The 15,824-nt window shown below is 40.1% G+C and overlaps 2 protein-coding genes across 2 annotated transcripts; one reads left to right on the plus strand and one right to left on the minus strand.

Annotated features, from left to right (window-relative positions):
• Positions 1-2,689, minus strand: LOC136442171 (zinc finger and BTB domain-containing protein 14-like). Its single transcript, XM_066438871.1, has 2 exons — positions 2,648-2,689; positions 1-2,190 (listed from the first exon to the last, which is right to left on the minus strand). The coding sequence occupies exon 2, from the start codon at positions 2,188-2,190 to the stop codon at positions 694-696; it is 1,497 nt and encodes a 498-aa protein (XP_066294968.1). The 5' UTR covers positions 2,648-2,689; the 3' UTR covers positions 1-693.
• Positions 2,690-3,195: 506 nt separating this feature from the next.
• LOC136441862 (histone-lysine N-methyltransferase SMYD3-like) lies at positions 3,196-14,801 on the plus strand. Its single transcript, XM_066438396.1, has 13 exons — positions 3,196-3,391; positions 4,500-4,563; positions 5,208-5,315; positions 5,775-5,826; positions 6,744-6,865; positions 7,882-7,949; positions 8,477-8,579; positions 9,540-9,650; positions 10,612-10,675; positions 11,320-11,454; positions 12,554-12,728; positions 13,982-14,090; positions 14,573-14,801. Exons 1-13 carry the CDS (start codon positions 3,225-3,227, stop codon positions 14,690-14,692), a joined length of 1,398 nt encoding a protein of 465 aa, XP_066294493.1. The 5' UTR covers positions 3,196-3,224; the 3' UTR covers positions 14,693-14,801.
• The last annotated feature ends 1,023 nt before the right edge of the window (positions 14,802-15,824 follow it).

Here is a 15,824-nt window from a genome sequence, read left to right on the forward strand (position 1 = left end):
CATAATTATCATGATTATCATAAATACCTATTCCTAGACAACTTTAGCAGTTTGCACCATGTCCCTCTTTGGTGTACATTTAAGTAATGCTGCCTGTTTGTTCTACCATCTCAAGAACACAATGATTAATTCTTCAAATTCTTATGACTCATCACTAGTACAAGACACACTAGTACCACACACATTTTACTTGTAAAGTAAAATGTGTACCACACACATTTTGCACTAGTACCACACACATTTTACTTAAATCTTCATTTTACACCGTGACAATGGTACAGGTTACAGCTTGTGAAAATATGCTTTTTAACTGACCAAACTTTGCAATTTGGCAGTTAGAAAAAGGTTAATTATCCTTGTCTTAACTGAAGTCACGATGACTGTTTCCATGTTCCTAAAGGAAGACTTCCATACACCTCCTCAACATATACAGATGTTAAATAGAGTGTTAACTCATAGAACAGAGTCACCTGACTGTCTGCCATCAAGACACAAGGGCTATATGTGCAAGCACGTCACACCCTCGCAAATGGCGAACAACAGACGATAAACTGAATAGATACTTAGATAGCAAGTGCGACTGAAGGTTTTTTGGTTTGTTTTTGATACAAACATAACTGTTTGTTGCAATTTTAAAACTTGCAACAAACAGTTATGGTTGTGTCATCCCCCATTCATTTTGGCATATCCCCTCTACACATCTTTGTGCTCTGCCCCTATGGAGCTACCATAACTTTCATCTCCCTGTTCCACGCCATGTTGGGACACAGAAGTCAAACCGACTTGTTCACCATGATAGATGTTTGGGAATGCCGGCCCTGTGCTTGTTCCATCATGGGCTTGGGGCTGCTGGGTATGACACAACATGTGATTCATCAAAACAGTCCTGTCAGGGAAATCCACAGAACACTCCGAACACCTGAGGGACGTGTCATCCTTGTGTGAGTTGTGCCTTCTTGCCACGTGCATGTTTAAGGAAGACTTCTGGGTGAAGCTGTTTGGGCAGAGATGGCACTGGTAGGGTCTCTCACCTGTGTGCGTGCGCAGGTGTTGCGTCAGGTGGTCCTTACGCGTGAACCTGGACGGACACATGGCGCAGTGGTATGGCTTCTCCCCCGTGTGGATCCGCACATGCGTCTTCAGGTGACTCAGCATCTTGAATCTGAACTTGCACTGGCCGCATTCAAACGGTCTCGCAAGGTGATCCTGGTTTGTCCCTACAGCACCCTGTGAATGGAGGTTTCTCTGAAAGACGTCCTCATTACCTTGGGCAGATACAACGACCCCATCACTTGTCACTCTGTGTTCTAAGGGACTTGATGAAGGTGTACCATATTCTGGTAGTGCCAGGGTACCGCCAGTGTTACTGGGACCATCGTCAAGGCTGTAAACACCCACCTCCGCTGTGAAGGGGCTCATACTTTCATCCTCATCCTTGATTGTAATCACATCATTGTCCTCTGTTCCCATTGGCTGTTCTTGGATTGGTTCAAACACCTTCTCAAGTTGCTGGGCATTACTAGGCCTCTGTTTATTTTCCTGGTCACCATGAATGTGAGAGCTGTGAATTTCTTCATCAAGCCATCCCTCTGTGTATTGCTCTGGTTCCTTCTCTGTAGGTGTGACAACATTTGGTTCTTGCTGAGAAGGCTGTGATGCCTGCATGTTGTCCTCTAAACCTTGCAATCGCTTACTGTTGTCATACCTTCTGCTGTTGGCACTCTCTGCTTGTGAAGAAGCATCTGAACTACCTTGCATCCCCTGACTAACACCTCCAGCCCCTCCTCTGTGTAGATTCTTTAGCAGATACATTTGACAGTCCTGACTCAGTTCAGTGATTTGTAGGTACCACGCTGCAGCCGATATTGCCACGATGTTGTCCTGCGTAAGGACAAAGTTAGACGTATACATGAAGTCGATGACAGCCCTTACGCCTTCTTGGGAGAGGGTGTTTAGTTCGACCACAGCTTTGTCACTGTTAGAAAGAAGTAGGGAGAAATGGGGAGAGAAGGCAGCCAGGACGCACTTGTGGACGGGAAACCTCGCACCTTGCACCTGCAGCGTTATGTCGCAGAACATGCCGGAGTTCCTCTGTAGGTTCAGCTGGTGCTGTAGCTGCCTGGGCAGGGTCGAATGTGAGGAGCGCAGCGGGCGGCTCGGAGATGTGGTGGGGTTCAGGTTACCTGCCATCTGGGGCAAAGAAACAAACAAAAACATGTAGTTTTCCTTTTTTTTGCTTTTTTTTTTTTTTACAAATCGTGGTGAGTTTGTATGTACTGTAAATGCAGAAATGTTCGCGGTGGTTTTATGTCCGCGGTTTTCGCGGCGACCGTTTCACAGCAAACTTAAAACCACTGTGATCACATAAATCCACCGCAAACTCTTCATTCTCCCCTTAGCATGAAACAAAAACCACGCGAACTTTAATGAATTTACAGTAACTTGCTGCTTAAAAAGGTACGTTTGCAATTTCGAAAATTTTACTTTTTAAAAGGCACCTAAAAGCCAGTTTGTGCATGCATATTGCAAAGCGAGATTCATTTACATGTATATGAATAAACATTCTAACCTCCTTGGAACGCTTCATAATCGTAACTTAAGCGTTTTTCAGTCTGTTCTAAAGTATTGTCGATTCAACAATACTTACCTTTCAAACAATATCAGCGCTGACGCAGTACTTCAGCTCAGGCCAGTCAGGGGGCTTCGAAAAAAAAGCAAGGTTCCTATTTACAAGCTAAGAAGGAGGGGGGTGCACACGGAATTGAAACAGGCATGCACATCACCAGAACACTAGATATGATGTTTAAGGGTCTCTTCGTTGTCAGAGTACGTACAGATGAAACAAAACATCGTAAATGGCCTGAAAACTTCAACGAAAAGGCGGAACAAGGAAATTTCCTCCTGAAAAAGAGGAAGCCTGGCAGTATGACCTATGACCTGCGGTATTTAGCCTGATTACCCCCATAAGAACGCTGTATGTACGCTGTTGTAAATTTGAATTAGAAGTGGTCCCTGAAGAATTTCTGCACAAAATCACCAATCCAAATTCTATATCTAGAAGTTATACTTTGGTTGAGATATTAGTAACAATTATACACAATAAAAAATGATAAGAAAAATATTTAGCTGTATTCCTGGTCACCCCTATATTTTATTGTGGTTTATTCCAATCGGGGAACTCCCTTGGGACCCAAAACCAAATCGAGGCAGACTGTAGTGCTAAAATGAAGATGGCGGACGGAGTGGAGATATTTTCGTCTGCAGAGAAAGGAAGGGGCCTGTGTGCCACCAAAGTCTTCAAACCTGGAAACTTGGTGCGGGCAGCCGAGCCCTACGCCTACGTCCTCTGTAACAGCGAGAGAGGGAAGCGCTGCGACTTTTGCTTTGCAAGGTAGGGGAACTTTTACGTGGTCGAGTGAGAGGGGGGGGGGGCGTTTCGTAGGATCTGTCATAGTCATACCTCTTTTCTCGAGTTTTTACTTGCACGACGTCTTATGTATGTAGTTTAGCCTCACATGCTATTCCGTATGGATTTAAGATTATTGACCCAAATATAATTATATACGATGGATTATTGCCAATCGTATCTGTTTATCTTCTTGTTTGAAGTTTTGTACGTGCGATCAACAGCTAGCAGACGACGCATATTACTTTGCAAGAGAAATTAAACAAAAATTCACCTCTTTAAGGTTTTACAAATAGAACTTTTGCTAGATTTTGGAGTATCGCAGTATCTCAAACTATAGAGAAGGTTCTAGAAAGGTCTACAGGCTTTGTGGTGCGACAGCTGACGGCGGCTTCTGGAACACACGTGGACCCAAATTTGGAAGAGAATTTGCGGAATGTCACAAGTGTTGGTCTGGGCCTTGACATGTGTCATGCGCACTGTGCAGATGCGACTGGTGCCAATCAGACAAACGGTCGGGCATATTCGTAATAACTTTAAAGGCAGTTTGTCCATATTCAATGATATTGAACTTGAAGGACAGCCAGGACAAGATATCTTTGATTTGACTTTTGATTTCAATTGGATCACCACTATACAATTTACAAATGGAGTGCATGGATGCACAGCTATTGTTGATATCTTGAACCACATACATGTGCACATTAAATATCGATCACAGAGCACATTACACAAACATACAAGTCATAAAACCTTTGAACTGAAACAAAGACAATATAATGAGTACAATCCAATATGTAGCACAAATTGCACAATAAATGTAACTTAACAAACAGCCCATTACATGCTGTACTTGTAACTTTGTAACACCATTATTATAGGGACACTTTGATATAATGTGAAGTACCAGAAATGATTTGCCTCATTGAAGTATTATAGTTTTCATTAGGGATGTGGTGCAAGAATAAAAGAACCCTGGCTAAGATATATTTGAAAATCTGTGCCTTGGTAGTGATCATGATATAGTTTCAATATTTGAATATTTCTTATAAAGCCATTGTTAATTTTCTTTTTGATATTCTCATATCTGCAGGAAAGATGACATGTCCAGATGCTCTGGTTGCAAGTTTGCCAGGTACTGTGATGGTAAATGCCAGGTAAGGGTTGAATCAGTCCCTTCGAATTTTGTATTTGTGAAGTAAAACTTTTCATAGTTTTAATCTGCAGAGAGATCAGCAAACTGAGTCATGAACTAGATTATGAAGGTCCAATAAACCATGGTTACAACTGTGCATGCACAGCAAAATGCTTAAACAGTATATATATCTATATATATATATATGTATGTCTGCATGTATGGTCAGGAAGCTTACACTTTGACATACTGTAAATGCAGAAATGTTCGCGGTGGTTTTATATTCTCGGTTTTTGCGGCAAATGTTTCAACGTGAACTTAAAACCACCGCAAACATTTTTGTCCCATACTGTAGCAGTATGTGACTATAGTGCTGCTGCAAACTTAAAACCACCGCGAACACTCAATTTTCGCCTTAGCGCGAAATAAAAACCATGCCAACTTAAACGCATTTACAGTATTCTCTTTGTATGTGCATGCTAGCTATAGAACCATAAACAGGTTTCTAAATGATGTACCATCATGTTTATCTTAATATGCTGACTTTTGACATCATATTGGCTGTATCTGTACGATGTGTAGATTTTAAATAGAAAATCCCTATGTCTGCACCTGACAAACAGATTGATAAGACATGTTTTTCTACACATGATTCTTGATGTTTAGAAAGCGGCCTGGACGGAACACAAGTCTGAGTGTAAGTCCATCAAGACTGTCAAACCAGAGACACCGACAGACAGCATTAGGCTCATCGCACGCATCATCAACAAAACAGTAAGTCTTGCACTGCTGGGAAAGTCTTTTTTCAAAGATGGCTTATGCTAATTAAGCCACATTTAGCGGTGAAGTGGCTTAGGATAGATATAGTAGTACCGGTTATACTCGGAAAAAAGTCGTCTTTCCAGTTGCCCAACTAACCCTAGCAAAAGCCTGCCTACCCTAGCCTTTTTATGGGGGTCGACTGCTGGCAAAGGACGTAAGATTTTCGATTCGAGTTACAAAACAGAATTCCAAGTAGTCTTGTAAAGTTTCTTACAGATTTCTGTTTTTCACATGCTGTTGATAATTGTTTATATAAACCTCTTTGATCAATTTATTAACATACAAGTGCTTGTAGAATGTATATCTGCATAATGTAATGTTAAAAATACCAGTGTTCTGATGCGGTTTTACATTGTTAGACTGTCCTTCTTGGATCACTTGCTCACTAATTATCTTTTTTTGTTCCAACAGAAAACAGATGGCCCTGGTGTACCGGGAAACTCCATTGACGAGCTACAGTCAAGTGAGTAAACATGCAATATTTTTAATATTCTTCACTGGAAAATAATAGAATATCTCAATGTATGTATCATCCTAAGCTGGTCTGAGTGTTTTTTATAAAGTTATGCATAGTTGGTTTGTTTCCATTGTAGAATTGCTCAGATTTAGCAGTGCCAAATTGAAGCATTTCACAGTACTATTACTACACTAAGTCTTGTAGATATAAAATTCCAAGCAGACACTCATGTATGGAGGGCTTTGATTTGTAGGATATCTTTAATATGTAAAGTTGTCTCCCTGTCTTGTAAAGATTTAAAAAAGTGAAAGTGATCTCGATCAAGTTGAGCTCACTGAAGACAAGACAGACATATTGTACAGTATTTCAGGTTTATTGTTAGTTAGTTAAAATCCTCCCACACCATGCCCATCTCCGTTTCATAGCCCTGGGCCACACTTGTGGTGCAATCACTGTAGCAGGGGGCTAGTTCACTGGCAGTGAAGTGTGTTTAACTTCCATACTGTTTCATAAGTATGTACCATTTTTATAAAGTCTTTTGTATGACTCAATGCGCCTCTTGTCCAGAGGTGTCCTACCTGGGGCTTGAACCCCAGTCCAGTAATTTGAACCAGATGTGCTGAGAGGCAGAAGGTGCAGACCACTACACCACAGGGACACCCCCAGGTTTATTGTACGGGGTGAATTCCCCTAGTTCTTTTATGACATGTACAAGTAACAGTTGACCATGGAAATGTCCTGTCCTGAGGACTGCGATGGTTATTAGCAGCTTGCATGTCGAGTGATATAAGCTGGGATTCAAACTCACAACCTCTTGGTCCAGAGGCAGGGTTACTAACCATTGGAATATGTATGTTACTACTCCACTTAGATAAAAGATACATTGGGTCTAGAAGAGTTTGAAATGTTTCTTCATCTTTCAGATTTGCGGGAGATGCCAGAGAATGTGAAGGAGATGTTTGCCCAGCTGGCTGTGATACTGAGGATGTACGTGGGGAGAGATGTCATGGATGACGCAAGGGAGATCTTCGAGCTCTTTGGCAGGGTAAGTTCACCTTAATGATTTTTTGAATTATCAATTATTGGAGAGCTGTCAAGATGAGAAGTGTTATCTGAATGTATCATACAATGTATCATACACTGCCCTGCAACATACGTAGGGGAGTTAGAGAGACCACTGTGCGTATGTCTACAGGATGTAGAACCTTAAAGTGTTTATGTCACCAAAATACAACATTTTTTTATTATCTGTGATAGGAATAGTATCATTCAATGAATATAAACGTTTAAAACAAATACACATCCTTCTGATGTTATCTAACATTGAACCATCAGAAAACATACTTCCATGGATCCAGCTCTGTATTCTACTCTGATCTTCTCACCAGGTGATTACATTAATCAGTGACTAATGCCTGCTCATGACGTCAACATGAACACGGCAGCCGGTTCGGAACCTTACACAAGGGCCTGCAAAAAACATGATATAATGAGCAAACAGTGCTTGATCATCGTGATAACATTTAATTAAAGGACATAACAATATCTATTTCGTTTCCTTGTAAAAATAACGTTCTTTCCGAGCCGTTGTGCAAAGTTCCAATTCGGCTGCCATGTTCAATGTGACGTCATGAGCAGGCAAGTCACTGATTAATGTAATTACCGGGTGGGCAGAATCAAAAGTTTTTATGGTTCGATGTTCAATAACATCCGAAGTGTGAATACGTTGTGAAAATTTTTATATTTTTAAACAACATGTTTTATGTAATTTCCGGAAATTCTTCATGTTGATGTCATTGGTGTCTTATGCCCTTTAAACAGGGACAGGGTCACTATCTCTATATTATCAGTCAAATGACTGGAGAACTCCAAGATGAGATCTTGCTAACTTTACCAGGTTGAAGAAATCTCGAAATCTCCTCAAAAAGTAGCAAATGCTTTTGTTATGCATAAGTGTTTGAATATTTTGTCAAAGATGCTACAATGATTTCTTAAAGTCCACTAATGCACTAAATATGGAAGTACATTGTATAATGATGCTATTGTTCTTTTTCTATGCAGATGACGTGCAACACTTTCTCCATCTGTGACTCTGAGATGCAGTACATCGGTATTGGTATATATCCAAAGTAAGCTCCCTTGTTATGGTATTATATCTTAGGTATACACAAATCCTTCATACACATAGAAGTCAGTAGACATCATCATTGATATTATACAGTGCAACTGTAGAAGTGCTAAAGCCATTAAGGAAAAATTAAGTTAGAGCAGGATTGTTGTCTTCCCCAAGCCTCACCGTTGTAAATTTCTACAACAGTCGCAATACCTGTATATATATATAAATATATATATATTTATATATATATACATAGAGAATACAACGCGATGTATTCTGTATCATCCAAGGCCCAATCGTGGTTAAGATTGCCATACCCACCCAATAAAAACATTTGCGGGATACAAGTAGAAGCCCAATGTAACACCGTAAATACAGACCGATCTGGAACATCTGTGCTGAACGTTATCACAGCCCAGGTATAACATGAGTATACATATGTAACACTATATACTTGAGGTGTATATATATATGTTTTTACCTGTGCCATTTCTGAACCATGCTCTATTGACAGAAAATGTGTGTCTTTCAATCCACCAGAATGTCTCTGTTTAACCACTCCTGTGCCCCCAACTGTGTGGCCGTGTTCAATGGGTTGAGAATGGAGGTACGAGCCATCCAAACCATACAGCCAGGAGAGGAGGTAGGACACACAAACTTTGTTGGATAACAAACTTCTCTGTACACAACCAAGTGTTTTCACTTGAAAGTTCATCTGTGTTGGTAGAAGTCATTCTGAATGGAGTTTAAACTGTTAACGTCAACACAAGAAATTGGACTTACCCAAATTTTCGACTGATCAGCTACAGTCTTTGTCAAGGGCCAATGAACAATCCACTGCTTCTGTGACGTCACGTTATGCAGATGAGACACGTGACTTGGTGAGCAGTGGATCATATGTTGCAGAAAGTCTATGGCGCCCCCCATCTCTGTTGAGGGATGGTTGTCTCATCTGCATAACGTGACGTCACAGAAGCAGTGGATTGTTCATTCCTTGACAAAGACTGTAGCTGATCAGTCGAAAATTTGTGTAAGTCCAATTTATTGTGTTTACAGTTTAAACTCCGTTCAGAACCAAGTGTTTTATTCATTAACGACATTTTGGTGACTGTCTGTCACCTTCCTCAGGGTAAATGTATATTGTTTTAAAAAAAAGGGCAAGTTTTGTATTTTTCTAAATGGAATCTTCTGTAACACAGAAACCATCAAGGATGCATGTTATAATTTTTCCTACGTTTTTTTGTTTGTTTTTTCAATTATCAAGAGGTTAAGAAGTCATTAATAGATTGAAAGTTGCTTACCAATTTTGTTTTAGAGAGATGGATATATCTTGATCAAAGGAACATTTTAGTATTGTTTTTTACAAAATTTGTAGATTGATCCTGCTAATATCTTTTAGTCAATATTTTCTCAATGAAACATGGAGATACAGTTTTGGGTGTGTGTTTGTGTTTCCGGATATTGTAGTCAGCATAACTTAAGAACCTTTGGATGGATTGCAATGATATTTGGTATGTGGGTAGATCTTGGGAAGACGAAGGTCTAGGTCGATTTTAGGTCCCCTGGTATGTGGTCATGACCTTGTTCTGTTGTTGTTTTGCAGCTCCTGATCAGCTATGTCGAGATGCTGGCTCTGTCCAAAGTGCGTAAACAGCAGCTGCTGCAGCAGTACTACTTCACCTGCAGGTGTCCCAGCTGTCAGGACCAGACCAAGGTAAGGTCTCAGTTCGGAGTTTTTTTTAACGATTTGGTGCCGATCTGACTCATTCACAGAAAGGCGCTAGCGCTTCTCCAAACATCGATTTCCGGGGAATTTCATGTTTCCGATGGATAGGGGTGCCTTGCCATTGACCGACAGACTCATTTGATATTTTCTGTGGAAATGTCATTTTTGGTGAAAACCGTCATTTAAAGCAATTTTCACCCCCCAAAACTGCATTCTCCCAAGACCGCTGCACGGAAAAGAAATTAAGAAAAAAGGAAAAAATTGTGAGCTCAGGATATGTTTTGTGCAATCCCCGATGGTGCAAAACCATGCAAACACACATAGACCGCATGATTCGGGGAAACAGGCGACAAGGCCGCGTTACTGTCATTGCAAACTGATACCAGGAAGTCTTTGGATGACCAAAACTCCGAAAACGTAAAACGCTACGAAGATCGGGCCTTTCAGGAAATATAAAAGATTACACACTGCTATAAAGTCTGAACCGGAACCGTAAGGCAGGGAACTGGGACCTCTTCATGGGTACCATTGCATGCTAGGAGACATAGGGCATGATGGGTAGCTCAGGGAACTGGGAGTGTAAGGCCAAACACCTTAGCAAATGCTGACAAGCACAAGACCCTACTAATATGTTGTCTACCATATTACATTCCACTTCACAAATTCAATCTTTCGGAACTTTGAAATGGTAATCCTATGTACCAAGCCGATTTGCAGTTTGAACTGTGCATCTAGACCATGCTTAATTCCATGACAAGGCATATTTTGTTTAACTTCAAGTTTTGACATACGTATATTACCCACAATTGATCACACTGCACATGTGTAGTTCAAACTGAATTTATTTGAACCTAACACAGAATTTACAAGAAAATCCCCAAATTTTCCAGATGATCAAGTTGATAAAATGATGGTATTTTGATGTTTGATAAGTTATTTTCTATTACAGGATGGTATGATGATGGCTGTGAAATGTGGGAATATCAACTGCAAGAAAGTTATCATCCAAGTTGGTAAGACGCTCTATTCAAGTTGTGAAAGTGTCGCAAAAATTGCACATGATTACTTTGTATCTGTACAATTCATAGTGGCATAGTATGTTTTATAAGTTGTAGGCTTATCACAATGGCTTAGGTCAGGTATAAGAACATGTGGACTATTATTGTAACACGTTGATGAAGGTTAGACATCCAGGTAGTAATATACGCCAAAAATAGTTACTCAAGCAACTGGATAAAATTTTGAAATTTTCGAAAATTTATCCAGTTGCTTGAGTAACTATTTTTTGGCGTATTATTGTAACATTTTCAATTTCTGTTATGTACAGCGAATGTTTAGTGTACTGTCTTGCTGTATGTCATCTCATCTATACCTTAAATTTGACATTTTGAGCACTACAGAAGATCTGACAACCAGTTTCTTCCATTCTTCTTGGTTTTCTGTTCTGTTACTCTGCTTAGTGCCATGCCGGTGCATTCTTTGATATTATCCTCCCATCTTTTCTATTCCTCTCTTTCTTCCTCCCTGCATAGTCCCTTGCATGATAGTTTTGGCAAGATGAACGTGAAACGTGCCCTTACCACTTCAGTTCTCTTTTGTTCATTGTGGTTAGGCGGTCTTCATACGGACTTAAAAGTGTGTCCTATGTTTTCCACAGACGGTGCCTATGAGACCTGTAAGGAATGTGGTCATGACAACGAGAAGGACCCAGCGTTCTTTAAGGAGGTGAACAAAGTCACCCAGTTTTCTGAGGAGATGCTGGAGGCCGTCACAAGTGCAGACCAGAGACAAGGTAAGACATTGTTTTCTTCAGTAACACGTAAGAAATTCATGTTGATTACTTTACTGCAAGGGGATGAAGTACAGTATTGTTGTGTGTGTGTGTGTGAGTGTATGTGTGTGTGTGTGTTATGTGTGTTTGTTTGTGTGTGTGTGTGTGTGTGTATGTGTGTGTGTGTGTGTGTGCCAGTGTGTGTGTGTTATGTGTGTTTGTGTGTGTGTGTGTGTGTGTGCCAGTGTGTGTGTGTGTGTGTATGTGTGTCTGTGTGTGTGTGTGTTTGTGCATGTGTGTGTGTCTCTGCTAATCCCTATGTACCCAATGCAGCATTGCCATACATACCCAGAGCTGCTATGTTTTTTTTCTGTGAACTGGAAGGGTAGCAAAGCAGTATGGGGTAAGGGGGTGAAGTCTGCTATCTCTATAATTGCCTTGCTCCATATATGTTCACCCTTCTAAGATTGTAAAAGTGATAATCTACTTCTAATTATATTGGACTTTTTTCTATCTGATGAATCTTGGACATTACATTTCATGTATATTGTTCTATATCTAGTGATAATGCAAAAATCAGCTTTTTTTACTTTTGTTGATGAACGTTGTATGAGATAAATATATGGTTATTCTGTGCATGGTATTGCTGATATGCAAACATATTAACATCCTTACTGAAGTGAGGGATGGAGGCTTGAATGAGGATTTAAAGGCAACCAAAGCAATATCAGGGCGTAAAAATGGAAATAAAAAAATGCTGAAATCTTTATGGTAGTGACATTTACTAACATTGTTAAGCATATTTGTGAAATAACTTTATACTTTTAGGATTTAAAAACCATGCAAAACTGTGCCATACGACGATCCCCTTAGTTTTGCGATCCTACAAAAACTCCTGCCACGATTTTCAGTGAGTTCTCACACCACAACAACGTCGTATTTCTGCATCATGGACGTTGCTATACATTGTGAAAGTGTTGTTCGAACTAATCATGTACAGAAATTACTAAATAAATTGACTTTCAAAATCCAATTTTTCGGGCCCTGATATTGCTTGGGTTTCCTTTAAGTGAAGGATGGAGGCTGAAATGAGGGATTAAGACTGTCCTGTTGTGTCTAGAACCCAAGGAAGGGCTGAGGTTAGCGGAGAGACTGTTGGAGAGACAACAGAAGGTGTTACACAACAACCACCTGTTTGTGCTGAAGTGTCTGGATAAGGCCCTGGACCAGGCCGTGGTCCTGCGCAAGTGGAACAGGGCGCTCAGATGTGCACTGCAGACCATAGAACCTTACAAGTGAGTCTTTCAAGTTTGATCTGATTTTATTAGAATTGCAACTAGGGATGCATACCTAAACGCTGAACCGAATCCGGACTCATAGAAAAGTTTAGGATCACGTAAAAAAAACTAAACTCAGTGAATCAAATCCAGACCTGAACCTGAATGTGGGTTTAAGCACACATCCCTAAACTGTGCCAAAAGTCAAGTAGATCTGTGTAAAGACTACACTACCTTACAATCACTTACTGGAATCACTTGCACTGTTGTGTCAGAACTTGCCAGTGACTAAACCTGACAAGTTTGAGTTTATTTCAATCTGCAGTTATGCCGTGTCTTTGATAGTAGTCTAGATCTTTTGTTAGAGAGTCTTCACCTTAATTTAGCCAAGTTGCTCGCGTCATGCCGTTTTAACATTATTCAAATATGCCATGGGTTCAGGTTCAGATTTATTAGGTCCGGACCTGACCTAAACTTCTGGATTTGAATCCAGACCTGAACCTGAACGTGGGTTTAGGTATGCATCACTGCAACAGTGCAGTACATGTGGGACACAGGCAGCTATTGCTGGTGACGTGACCCACACATGATGTGAGGAAAGTTGTGTTAAGTTCCACAATCTAAAGCCACTTGGAGATGAGTTCTTGTTCAACAGATACACTTGCAGTTAGGGGTATGTATCTTAATGCTACAGTTGCAGGTACAGTGGTGTACACCCATATTCACCCAGAGGGTGTGATTTCTGAGCGAACGAAAATTTTACAGAATGCTAAAAAATTGCTAACAGCAAATTTTGTTTATATTCTTCGGTTTTTTTGTCTTTCAAATCATACTTCAAGTTTTACATTGTGCATCAAATTATGATTGTAAAATCATGCATCACACAAATTGAACTTTGATCGTTCACGAGTTGCATTCAGATCCTAAACAAGTTTGGCCAATTATCTGTTTGTCATACATGTATCCAAGTATCTTTTTAGTTGTAAATTGTCATCTTTGTAAGAAGATTTACATATTTCCCATCTCAAAATAACAGAATTTACAAGTTTTTCCTATTTTCAGTTAACTTGTAAAAATTGTAATTTCTTAACCTTCAGCACATTGAAGTTGCTGTTTGGTTACCAGTTTTCTATCGGTTACGGGGTTAGTCAGCAGGAGAAAGGTTAAGATAGCTAGGATGAAATTCTGTAAAATGTGTACTGTCTTATAGAAACATTGTAGGACACTATGTTGAAAGTCTTATGTTAAGTATTATTCCCTGCCTTCTATAGGGTGCACTTCCCAGCCTACCACCCCAGTCTGGGTATCCAGTACATGAGGATCGGCAAACTGCTGCTGTACCTGGAGAAAAGACTGGCTGCGCTGGAGGCACTACAGATGGTAGGAACATTTTCTTACTGTGTTGGCTCCTTTACATTGTCTGCCAACTTATTACTCAACTAAGCTACATGTTTGTATTGCCGTAAACTGCCTCATGGCGTAACACACCAGGTTTGTATTGAACAGTACAAGCTGCATATCCGGACAGGTATATTCAATCCACTCACACAGGGAAGGACCCCTACTCTTCGATAAGTGTGGTGGGTTCTTCTATGTGTTTGAGGTGTGGCTGTCCTCAAAAACACCGGACCTCCATTTAACGTCCTAAGGGCACTGCCTAAGCTTTGGGAAGGACTTTGAATGACTATGATAAATTTTAAATGGACTGTATCATCAGATCAACTCTAGCCTAATTAGATTATGCTCCTAGTGCCCGCCCGACTGACTGACCAGGCCTTGGGGAGGATGCCAATCAGCCCCTGGTCGTGAGAGACTGTGAAACACAGGTATTAACTCTAACTTCTATGTGTCTTTCTGTACAGGCTGAACACATACTAAATGTGACCCATGGAAAAGACCATCCCATAAACAAGGAGCTTGGAGACTTGCTGACACAGTGTATGGACGAGATGAGGATGTATCAGGCACAGAAGAAGAAGTGAACCAGGCTGTTATAGAATACATTATGGACACTGCTTAGAGTGCAGTCACAATCGTCGTAGTTTGTAGTATGATTTTGATGCTGGAGAATTTTCAAGCAGACTGTGACAGAACAAACCGCAGACAAGGATCTAAGACAGCCTTTTCCGTGACAATACAGTTGAGTTTTGTACGACATATGCAGGACTATCCGAAGAATGCTCTCAGTTTGTGATCATACGACAATTTTGTGACGTATGTGACCAGGGTCTTACAGAGTACATGTACCAAACATGGGGAGAGGCTCAACCTGTAGCAGTATGATATTCTAGATTTTTAAGTATTCGTGGTGGTTTTATCTTTGTGTTTTGCAAAATCATGACACTGCAAATATTTTGTTCTAAAGTATTGCTTGGACCGGAAACACTGCAAAAAACTCCTTTCTAAGGCAAAATCAAATCCGTGCAAAAATTGAATAATTTATAGTACTACTTAATGATAGTCAATGAAACATGAAACATAAACGCACAGTGAGAATGTGAGAGTTTTGCATGGACGCAGTATTATTGCAATATATGAAGGAGCTGTGCAAGTTCTATCATGTAGACTCTTTCTACTGTTGCTTATTTAAGATGCTTGATAAATATGCTCTTCAAATAATCATGTGCCATTCTGGTGTATAAGATGTTTGAGGCTTGTGAAATGACCTGTCATGTAACATCTATTTATCATACATGCAGTACAAAACAATGCAAGAGAGATCTAGAGCCAAAACGTTTATAAGAGACGAAAACATTGTGTAATCGCTAAGATTGAAGCATGGTTTTCCAATTGCCAAGACTTGATTAATGGGCATGGGTAGATTTGCTATGGTGAAGCCGACATTGAAAAGTAAGTTAAGAGAAGTGCCATCGTGTATGACTAAGTCAGATTCTGTAAAATACTGTGAATATCACTGTGAATACTGTGATATTATTTTTGTTTTGTACCATTGTGCAAATAACAAACAGAAATAGGCTTTCAAAGAAATAGGGTTTTAGGTCACACTTTTCCTGCATGCTGCATGATATTTGTATTATATAGCTGTATTATTAGTTGTTCAAAAAATTCTTCCAGTTATGAATGACATATTTATTGCACCTTGCTTTACGTCCG

The sequence above is a fragment of the Branchiostoma lanceolatum genome, chromosome 9 (assembly GCF_035083965.1).
Source record: "Branchiostoma lanceolatum isolate klBraLanc5 chromosome 9, klBraLanc5.hap2, whole genome shotgun sequence".
NCBI lineage: Eukaryota > Metazoa > Chordata > Leptocardii > Amphioxiformes > Branchiostomatidae > Branchiostoma > Branchiostoma lanceolatum.

Bases quoted from the DNA above. Each gene is read 5' to 3' on its own strand.
- LOC136441862 (XM_066438396.1), top strand. From the start codon at position 3,225: ATGAAGATGGCGGACGGAGTGGAGATATTTTCGTCTGCAGAGAAAGGA. The intron at 4,564-5,207 runs GTAAGGGTTGAA...CTTGATGTTTAG, and splicing joins ACTGTGATGGTAAATGCCAG to AAAGCGGCCTGGACGGAACA. The intron at 10,676-11,319 runs GTAAGACGCTCT...TGTTTTCCACAG, and splicing joins GAAAGTTATCATCCAAGTTG to ACGGTGCCTATGAGACCTGT.
- LOC136442171 (XM_066438871.1), bottom strand. From the start codon at position 2,190: ATGGCAGGTAACCTGAACCCCACCACATCTCCGAGCCGCCCGCTGCGC.